Source organism: Fukomys damarensis, unplaced genomic scaffold (assembly GCF_012274545.1).
Source record: "Fukomys damarensis isolate Sample0158 unplaced genomic scaffold, DMR_v1.0_HiC HiC_scaffold_9, whole genome shotgun sequence".
Taxonomy (NCBI): Eukaryota; Metazoa; Chordata; class Mammalia; order Rodentia; family Bathyergidae; genus Fukomys; species Fukomys damarensis.
Window position 1 is genome coordinate 5,143,460 of NW_022900921.1, and position 10,929 is coordinate 5,154,388.

General features: G+C 41.2%; 1 protein-coding gene across 2 annotated transcripts in view; it reads left to right on the top strand.

Moving 5' to 3' along the window:
• Nucleotides 1-1,614: 1,614 nt before the first annotated feature.
• The window catches only part of Ube2b (ubiquitin conjugating enzyme E2 B), a 12,552-nt gene continuing 3,237 nt past the window's right edge, over nt 1,615-10,929 (top strand). The window contains exons 1-3 of one of the 2 annotated variants that reach the window (XM_033761572.1): nt 1,615-1,722; nt 4,689-4,792; nt 9,624-9,713. In XM_033761572.1, coding sequence (XP_033617463.1) covers nt 1,697-1,722; nt 4,689-4,792; nt 9,624-9,713 — 220 coding nt within the window. In that variant the 5' untranslated portion in view covers nt 1,615-1,696. The remainder of the gene's footprint in view (nt 1,723-4,688; nt 4,793-9,623; nt 9,714-10,929) is intronic. The other variant, XM_033761573.1, reaches the window with a different exon arrangement.

Genomic DNA, 10,929 nt, shown 5'->3' on the forward strand with positions numbered 1-10,929 from the left:
CCGGCGGTGAGGGCGGGGTCTGCACGAGCCCGGAGGTGGTTGAGCCACCCCGAAACCCGACCCTGCCCGCCCCGAAGGACCTTGAGCGCTGGCCCGAGACCTGGGCCCGGCCGTCCGTCCAGGCTGCCAGCGCTCCTGGAACTGGCCGCCCCTGGCTGCTGAATAAAGCCCTATCTATAGCCTCCGCGTTCTGGAAAAAGGCCTTTCCTCGGGCGGGCGCTAATCCGATACTCTCCGGGACTCCTTTTGTAAAACAGGGTTTTGTTAGGCATTGTGGGGGTTGTGAGGAGGAAATGACTTTTCTTTCAGTTCACCTTTTGTCGAATACTCTCAGATACAGAAGCAGCAGTACTGAGAAATTTAGCGTAACGGTGCTTCTTACGTTTTTCTTAAGCTTTTTCTTTTCTTTTCTTTTTTTTCCCTGAGGAGACCTACCCAGGGTGAGACAAATAAGTAATACAAAAACTTAGATTTGCCGCTCAGGAAGTATATAACCTCTCACCTTCGCCATTAGAAGGCCGAAAGTGAAGCATTCGGAGGCCATTGTTTTGGGCCTTGGCCAGTTTACCGTTTAATTGATTTGTAGCCTCTTTTTAGCCGCTTCAAGGTAGCTGTCGAACAGTGGCTCCAAGGCTTCAGTTCATAGCCCCTAATCTGCTTGAGTTTGGCCAAAAAGTACTGTTTAAGTTTAGGTGACAGCCATTAAAAGATGTTCTCTTTGGTGCAAAAGCCTTTCTTTTCTAACTCTTGAAGACCATTTGATTAGTTCCCTGACTGAAATTCAGATGTTTTCCAGTTTATGTCCATTATTCCTCATTGTTCATTATTGCAATTCTCTGCTTAATTCTAAGTGAAACACAAGACACCTTTGGTAGTTTTCCAAGGGTTTTCAGGTTATAAGAATTTGCCTGTGATGATTGTTAGAAAAAAGCCATGGATTGACTCTCCTCCTGGTCCAAGAGGTGGATTTGGCATTAGTGCAGAGCCTGTAAAATAGAAACTGCTGGAAAATCCAACTGAAGCTTCTGATTAACTGGGTGTGGTTGTGCATACCTGTAATCCCGGTATTTGGGAGGTTGAGGCAGGAGGATTGCTGAGCCCAAGTCAGCCTGAACTACACAGCCAGACCCTGTCTCAAAAAGAAAAAGAAAAAGCCATTGGTGTCTGAAGCAAGGAGGATAGAGTAAAACTTCCTCCAAAAACTATTTTCCTAATTGAAGGTGCTTTTAGTCGTTTGGTGTGTACTCTGGCTTGCTTTCTGTCTCTCTTCGCAACACACTGCACAAATAGCTGTGGCTAATACCCCCAGTCTTTGCATGTTTAGAGCAAGAAGATTAATGATGCTTTAAAAATATCTTTCGCTGTTAGCGTTTTAAACTTTTTTTGGTTCAAGAAGGCAGTCTGCATATATCAGTACTTGAACAGATTATGTCTTAGTCTTGAGAGATGATCCCCAAGCCCTTTGGACTTACAGGTATTTAATACGTATATGTGCCTGGTGGGTATATTCAAATCATGTGGTTCATGCCAGCTCATATAATAAGGAAATGGACTTAGGGTTCAGAGTTCATAGGTGTTGTGTTTAGCCTCCTTAGTAACCTTAGTGTTCCAGCTTTGAAAATCACCACTCTGGATTTCTAGATTGCAAGAGGACCCACCGGTGGGTGTCAGTGGTGCACCATCTGAAAACAACATCATGCAGTGGAATGCAGTTATATTTGGGTGAGTTGATGTACTGTGTCATAGGTGTGTGGTAATTCTTTAAGAAAAGTGAATATGCTTAGGTGTAGTGGTGCCTTCCTGGAGGCTGAGGCAGGAGGCTCGCAAGTCCAAGCCCATCTTTTTGGGGGGGCTACCAGGGTTCGAACTCCGGTCCTTGTGCCTGCGAGGCAGGCAGCAGAATCGCTGAGCTAAATCCTCTGCCCTGTCCAAACCCATCTTGAACCAGACCCTGCCTCAAAATTTAAAAAGGGCTAGGGATTTAGCTCGGTGCAAAGGCCCTTGCTTCAGTGCCCAGTACCGGCAAAAGACAGGCGATAAGGAAGGTAAATGTGTAACAACTAGCTAGCAGGAGACTGAAGTGGAATTGCAGATCTTTAAGGACTAATATAAATTAGAACTCAATATAAATTAGAAAGAAAAACTACTCTTTTTCTTTTGAGATGCTAGGGATCAAGGAGGGTGCTCACGCATGCAGGGCAAGTGCTTTACTGCTGAGCTACATCCTTAGCCCAAAATATACATTTTAATAAGAATTTGGGGGCTGGGCGTGGTGGCACATGGGTGTAATCCCAGCACTTTGGAGGCTGAGGCAGGAGGATTGCCACAAGTCAAGGCCAGCCTGAACTATATAGCAAGACTCTGTCTAAAAAATGAAGAAAAAGAATTTGGGCAGTTATATACAATTTATTTGCTCTGTGAGGTTATCACGTATGGTTTTGTTTTGTTCTGAAATGGGGTCTTGCTGGTGTCACCAAGGGTGGTCTAGAACTTGTTGCTCAGGTGATCCTCACCCCTTCGCTGGGCGTATAACATCATGCCACCACACAGGTGTTTTGTTGAGATGCACGTCTTGCTGTGTTGCCCAGGCTGGCATTGATCCCTTGAGCTCAAGAGGTCCTCCTGCCTCAGCCTCCTGAAATGAAGGGACTACAAGTCTCACATCACTGTACTTAGTATAGGTGGTTTTATAATAACTTTGGGTGACTGATAAAGATAATGCTTGAAACTAAATGGAGTGGAATAATAGAGAAAATAAAGTTGTCTTGTAGAAAATGCACCATGTGACATTCATTCTGTAAGAGCTGTAAAAAGCTGCGAAGCAGAGTTACAGCTTCTACCCAACCAAGACTGAAGGAAAATGTTTCACCGCCCAGTGTGAAATAACTGCGTGTAATGGTTTGAGAAGCAGTCTTGCATTTTTGTAGTTTTTTTGTATCACTACATGGTGCTGGGGTGTGAGCCCAGAGCATAGCTCATACTTAGCAAGCACACTGCTGTTGAACTAGATCCCTAGCCCACATGGGTGCTTTTTGATTTAAAGTTTTTGTCTTTTCTTTTTTCTTGGATTTCATTCTTTTTTACTCTTAGAATTAGAGCTTTGTATGAAAATGTTTTAAAAAACTGTCATAAAAACGTTTTAAATTGTCATATGCCTAGAATTCGGGCACTGAGGCAAAAGGATTATAATTATGAGACTACCTGCAACTGCAAAGCAAGACTTTGTCTCAAAAAACCAAAAACCAAATAAAAAACTGCTCAAAAATGAAGTTCGGCTTTCTAGAGTAAAATGGTTCTATTGCATTCCATTCAGGCTGTTACAATGTTGTTTTGAGGTCTTGGATATACCTTGCAAGTGAAATTCATGCTGCTGCTTAAGAAAGATTAAATTGGGATATGGAGGTAACAGAAAGATCTGAGCATAAGAATTTGATTTTCTTGGTGACGCAAGCTAGGTATAGCCAAATGAGAGCCATTGCTCAAAGCAACACACTTTGTTTGGTTTTCTTTGTTTTTGTTTTTTCGACACAGGTCTCTCTGTGTAGGTAAGGCTGGCTAAAGCACACTGTACACACCCTTGTGAACTTCCTGCCTCAGCCTCCTGCATGCTGGATTACGGGTGTGCACTGCCACACCCAGCCATAAAGCAGGACATTTTGGTGTCCAAAATTATCGTGAAGGGTATTAATTTCCATCTTACTGTTATAAAACAAAGATTACTTTTTCTCTTAAGAATACGCTTAACTGGGGCCAGGGATTTAGCTCAGCGGTTTGGTGGCCTGCCTCGCAAGCACAAGGACCCAAGTTCGATCCCTGGTACCACAAAAAAAAAAAAAAACCCAAAAACCAAACAAACAAGAATACGCTTAACTGGGCCAGGGATTTAGCCCAGTGCTTCCGCTACCTGCCTGGCAAATGCAAGGACCCGAATTCAATCCTTGGTATCAAAAGAAAAAAGAAGAATATGCTTAACTACTGGGTGTGGTGACAAATCTGTAACCCTAGTACTCTGGGAGGCTGAGGTAGGACAGTTACAAGTTTGAGGCTAGGCTAGATAACTTAGTGACTTTCTGAGCCCCTGTGTCAAAGTGAAAAAGGAAGGACTGACGATATTCCTCAGTGCAAAGGCCCTGGGTTTATTCCCTGGGCAACCTGGGTAATTTAATGAGATTGTCTCAGAATTTTAAAATTTTTTTAAAAGGCTGGGCTTGGAATGTACCTCAGTGTTAAAGCACTTAACGTAGAATGTATAAGGCCCTGGGTTTGATTCCCATTACCTCAAAAGGGGGGGGGGGACATACTTACAAAATGGTCACTGTTTATGAACAGAAGTGTTTGTTTGTTTTTTTTTCTTTAGTTCTTAAGCCAGATCTCTGTGTCATTCAGCCTGGCCTTTAACTTTCCATGTAGCACAAGCTGATTTCAAACTCACAGACCCTTTCAGCCTCCCACGGCTGGGATTATAGGCTTGTGCCAGCACACCCAGAGTACTGTGTCCTTTCTGTAGTAAAATCAGGGACAAATTGTTTGGTTTTGTTCAGTTCCCCTAAAAAGAAAACACAGAAATGAAAGTTACTCTTTATGTTTCCCTCTGTGAAAACCCAAGGCTAAGATGGTATTAAAGGTATAATATCTTTAAAATTCTACAAATCATCAGAATGGGTCTCTTTCTTTTTTCTCTGTTGGAGTCTATCATTGTCATTCTTGAAGATCAAGAAAAAGCAACATAAAAAACTTCTTTTAATCAGAAATCTTCTTGTTTTCAGACCAGAAGGGACACCATTTGAAGATGGTAAGTCATTTCTTCACTCTGTTTTCTGTAGTATTAAAAGGGTGCTTTTAAGCAGGAGATTGTAAAACCAGCATATCTACTTGAACTCGTTTCTGTTAGTAAGCTAATAATACTAATAAGCCAAGTTAAAATTAAGTAAAGCTACTGAGAACTTACAGTTCTTCACATGATCACTTGTTAGTCCTTCTTTTACGTGTACTTTGATTGTTTTTTTCCCCAGTACCAGGGATCAAACTCAGGACCTCATGCTTGGCTTCCCTGGCAGGCGCTGTGCCCCTGAGTTAAATCCCTGGCCATGTGTACTTTCATATTTGCCTATAGAACTCTAAGGTTAGGTATGCGAATGTGTGTTGAGAATGGTTTACGTGCAAGTGACTTTTGTTTAGCACGATAAAGATGTCCCTGAGGTAAATGGCAAGAGAGTAAATAATGCTTTTTTATTTTGTGTCTATCGTTGGGGTGTTGAGCTGAAATTTTTCTTAAATATACATAGCTGGGCCAGATGTGGTGCCTCACGTCTGTAATTCTAGCACTCAGAAGGCTGAGGCAGGAGGATCGCCATGAGTTTGAGGCCAGCCAGAGCTATATAGTGAGTTCAAGGCAGGCTGAACTACAGCAACAAAATACATACCTGCCAGTGGCTTTACATACTATAATTAATATCCATAAGCATTCTGCATAACCTTTTTTTTTTTTTTTTTTTTTTAATTTTTATTTTTTGGTACTGGGGATCAAACTCAGGTCCTTGCGCAGAACCACTGAGCTAAATCCCCAGCCCTTTTTTTTTTGGCATAACTTTTTATATTTCAAGTTGGGTATTTGTCACCAGAAGCCAATAAAAAGTACTTCTGGTATACCTTTATAATTGAGTTTGTTGGATTAATTTCAGCCAAGTGATTTTCCCTAATTATACCATGGATTGAAAAAAATTAAAAACAGTTCTGCTGTAATTAGCAGTGTGACTTCAGAATTAGTCCATCAGGGGTGCTTGTATAGGATCCTGACAGTAGAACTGTTTGTAATGAGATGACTGGATGCCTGCTGGGGAAATAATGATGTGGCTGGACTCTGACATGTTATATACCTGTGAAGAGAATGAGGCAAACCTGGACAGAGGCCTGAATAGACCAAAAAAGTTGCACAACGATGAATATTGTAGCATCCTGTTTTTACTAAACAGACATCTGTGCATGTGTCTGTTAAAGGATTACATTCCACACTGTTAGCTGTGCTTATTTCTAGGTGGGGTCAGGTATTGAAGGAGATGCTTAGGGTTTCAGCTTTTTTCACTACCAGTGTATCATGGGTCCCTTCGGCTCTGAGTCCCTTTCCGTGGGTCCTGTGTGATCTAAATTGTCTTTATACCAAGGCTTGCGTTGACATTTGCCTTGTTGGTACAGTAGCAGTAGTATTTCAGAGTGCACCAAGCAGTTTAGCGTCTTAGAACAAATCACTACATTGGCACCAAACTGTTCTAATAGTCATTGTACTCTTTCCATTTTAAAAGGTGCTGGTTTTTACTTTTAAACGCCTTGTTGAAATTGTTACCAAATTCTGACCTTTCTGTATGTTGTATATCCATCTAATCATTCTGTGTGATAAGGTGGGAATTAAGAGTTAAGGTACTAGGCTGGGTGTTGTGGCACACACCTGTAATCCCAGCACTAGGGAGGCTGAGGCAGGAGGATTGCTGTGAGTTCGAGACCAACATGGGCTACATAGTGAGTTCCGGGTCAGTCTCAACTACGTAGTGAGACCCTGTCTCAAAGCCCCCCCGCCAAAAAAAAGTTAAGGCACTTTCTTTGCATCCCATAATGTCACTCTTCTGGCAGAAAAGTTATCCTGGCCCTGAGCTGTAACTTCAGCTGCTGAGCTTTTGGAGGAATGCTTCTTAACTGAGAGAGTGACGGGGGTGTGGCTCAGTGCCCTGGGTGCCCTGGCTCCCCATTCGGGAGGCCCCTGGTGTGATCCCCTTTGCCTCCTAAGAATGACTTAACAGGCGTAACTGTAACAGGTTTGAATATTGGGCAGATGTGTGGTTAGCTTAAGGAAAGGAAATGACATTTGTCGCTGATGAGAAAATTTTCTGATGATGTTCATCGGTGGTATTACCTATTGTTTTTTTGTTTTGTTTTGTTTTGTTTTGGTAGTGCATAATTTGGAAGATCTGTATAACTTGAATGAACTAGTATTTCTCAAATGATAGAGGCACTACAGAATCACGATCTTTGCAGGTGTGCCTCAGTGGTAGTGTAGTGTGTACACGGCATGCTCAAGGACACGTATGTCTTCAGTCTCCAGCACCACAAGACAAAAGAATAAGGACGTTTTATACAAACATTTTACTTGTACCTCGGTACAAAAAGCTTGTTGATAAGGTTTCATGTTCTACATTACAAGAAACCTTTAAAGATTGTGTGGTAACAGAAGACACTGTCTACACTTAATCTGAAACAGCTATACGGTACTCTTTTGTTTTCAATTACTTATTTGTACAAGGGCCCATTTACTGTACTTCAGCTGAACATATTGTAACAGATTGAGTGCAGAAACAGATCAGGGAATCCAGCTGTCTTCCGTTAAACCAGTCAAGAAAAAGAATTGTAAAAATGTAAAATGATGCTATATTTGTCACTAATTTTTCATTAAATGTTACTGAAGTAATATTTTAAAATTTTCTGAGTTATAATCTCTAACTCAGCAAGTATTAATAAGTATAATCAGCAGTTTGCTGGAGGTAGCCTGTACTCAAGAGCTAGGTGTTTAAATTTAAGAAATTTTTGCAAGCCATTATTGAAGAGCCGTTACTTCATTTTTAAAAAGATTTTTTTATGTGGAAAGCCATAACTTTAAGGTGAAATGATATCCATAAAAAAGGTTTTTAGAGGGCCGGGGATTTAGCTCAGCGGTTCGGTGGCCTGCCTTGCAAGCGCAAGGACCCAAGTTCAATCCCCGGTACCAAAAAAATAATAATAACAAAAAATAAAAATAAAAAAGGTTTTTAGGAATCAAAAAGTGATATCCTAAAACCTCATCACATTCTAATTATTTTATTGTACTTTATTGTGTTTGTAACACTCTTGAAGCTTTTTGTTTCTTGATTTTGGTGGTGATGGAGATTGAACCTGGGCCTTGACACTGAAGTACATCTCCAGCCCCTTTTTATTGTGAGAGTCTGCTAAATTGTCTGGGCTAGGCTCAGACTGGCGATCCTCTTGCCTCTGCTTTCTGTGGCACTGGGATTACAGGTGTGGCACCATGCCCAGCTTCTGGAAGTTACACTTGTCTCTGTCTGTGGTGATAAACACAAAATGGCACACAAGAGTGAATGCACTCTTGGTCGTGGTGGGACTTGTGACCACGTGAAGGGACCTCGAGACCAGAATGCTTAATGATAGCTGTTTCGTATTTGTGTTTGCTTGAAATTTCACATTTCATCACTATTGTTCTGTTGTAGTTAAAAAGGTTAAAATGTAAACTTGAAAAATAAAAGCTGGGAATGTTGCTCACTGGCCAACTGTGTTTAGCACGAGGACCTTGGTTGATCCCCAGTATCACAAATAACTAAGAAAGATCAGGCATAAGGTTTACTTCCTTAATTAACTGTCTGGAGTACCTGTACTTACTGACGTGTATGCAGCTATGAAATAGAGATTACCTTCAGTTTGCAGGTATCTTTGGACTCCCTAATTGCAAATTTCCAAACTAAAAAAAAAAAGTAAAGAGGTTGTATTCCAAATACTTGACCAGTGAAGATACAGTGCAAAATACTTTTACCAAATTGAGCCTCCGAGTAGATTAAATCCAGAAGCTTAGAATTTAGACTGAGAAAAGGATTTGTTTGTCTTGAGGTGCTGAGGAGTGAACCCACAGTCTATGAAGTGGGCATATGTTCCACCAGCTACATCTCCAGCCTGAGTGTTTTCGTGAAATGAGGAAAGAACCTCGTAGAAGCATCTGAAATGGTTTAAAGTATTGTTTATTGCATTAGAAGTTCTGTCTTACAGTGTACATCTGAGGGGTTGTAGTTGGGGGACTTCTCAGTTGTCGGAAAGGTGATGGTTTGGATAATAAGCACAAAAGTCTAGAAAGACAAACTCAAAGCCATGTGGTGTAGTAGTGGCTTTTTCTTGGAAATAGAATCCAAAGTAGAATTAAAAGTATATACTTTGTGGGCTGGAGATTTAGCTCAGTGGTTCTGCTGCCTGCCTCGCAAGCACAAGGATCGCAGTTGGATCCCCAGTACCCCCCAAAAAAAGTATATACTTTGTATATACTGAACAGATTGGCTTTGTTTCATAATTTTTGAAATTCCTGTGTCTCTTGACCAGTAGTGATTTAGACTCACCAAAATATGTGATGTATTGGCCTATAACCAGTCATAGGCATTTACACTAAAGATTACTAATTCTTTGTATATCGGAGTGAAGAGATTGGTGTGGGAACCGGACTGACTGGAATGCATTAGCACTCATGTCTGATCTGAGTTTTTGCCACGTGGTAGTCGGCCTCTCTAAAGCCTGTGGCATCCCCATTTTAAGCTATGATAAACTCTTTGCAGTTCTTCATGTGTGTTTTAAATCTTGGTCGCCACAGCCTGGTTGCTTTCCAAAAATAGGACAGTCAGCTCTTCTGCCACAAGCGCTTGCCAATGCTGCCCATTAGCATCACACATAAACACGTGTATCAGTGTGTCTCTATGCTAAACCGGCTCTCACGATCAGAGTTTTGTGTGGTGGTTTCGAGACCAGTATGGGATTGAAAACTGAAGACGAAATGAAAAAGGTGTGTTTATTTTGGGAGTAATTATTTTGGTTTGTTTTCTATCTAGGTACGTTCAAACTAGTAATAGAATTTTCTGAGGAATATCCAAATAAACCACCAACAGTTAGGTTTTTATCCAAAATGTTTCATCCGAATGGTAAGTACCAGTTTATTAGACATTGCAAGACATATTGTGAGCGTGTGTGTGTGTGTGTGTGTGTGTGTGTGTGTGTGTGTTTTGCTAGGGATTGAGCTCAGGACCTTGCACATGCTAGGCAAGTGTGCTACTACTGGGGATGAGCTACGTCCCCAGCCATCCTCCCTCTTAGATCTAGTCTGTCTCAGCGTCCATGTTAGCCACATTCTCGTATCTGGAATCCTATCAGGGTTTCCCTTTTTGAGGTTCACTTTGGTTTTCATAATTTCTGAAATAAAAGTAATGTGTAACTGGGTGTAATAGCGCATGCATAATCACAGCTACTTGGGAGGATCGCAGGTTTGAGCCTCGCCTGGGGAACTTAGCAAGGGGGCTGGGGGTTTAGCTCAGTGGTTCCACAGCCTGCCTTGCAAGTGCAAGATCCAGATAGGTCCCTGTTACCAAATAAATAAACACTGGGGAAGGCCCTGGTTTCAATCTCTAGCCCTGTCAAAAAACAAAAGATTTTGTTTATGAAAAAAAAAATTTTCTTTATACAAAATGAGGATTATATTTATGTCAAGATTTTTACTGTCATTTTACTATCCTGTGAACGTGTTCTTCTGGGAGTTTTTGTTTTTGTACTAGTGATTGAACTCAAGGTTGAGCCCCACACCCAGCACTGCATCATTTTTAATGCCCCTCTTCATTTTAGTTCTCTTACATAGATTTGCCATAATCCATTTAACCTGGGTCTGACTGTTGGTGGCTTTCAGTTGTTCCCACCCCCGCACCCTGCCCAGTACCAGGCATTGAACCCAGAGCTTTCAGTGAGCTGCGTACTCCATCCTTTTTAAATTTTGACCTAGGGTCTCACTGAGTGCCATGTTGGGCTCAAGACTTGGAATTACAGGCGTGTGCCATCAGGCCTGGCCATTTTGTACAATTTTAAACAGTACTTTTGAATTTAGTATTTTTTTATTAAGAGGAAAAAATTTTTTTGTAGTGCTGTACCTCTAAGCTATATCTCCAACCTCCCAAACATTCTTGAAAATCATTCTTTTCAGATACCATTGATTACTTCTTTAGAAATGTTTTTAAAGTGACATGACCAGGTGTAAGGTGTATCCCACTTTCTGGTCCCTCTTGTGTCTCTCTCAGGCAGAAGCTATCTTTCTCTCAATAAATTTTTCCTACTCAAAAAAAAAAAAAAAAAAAGTGAAAAGAAAAACTGGGT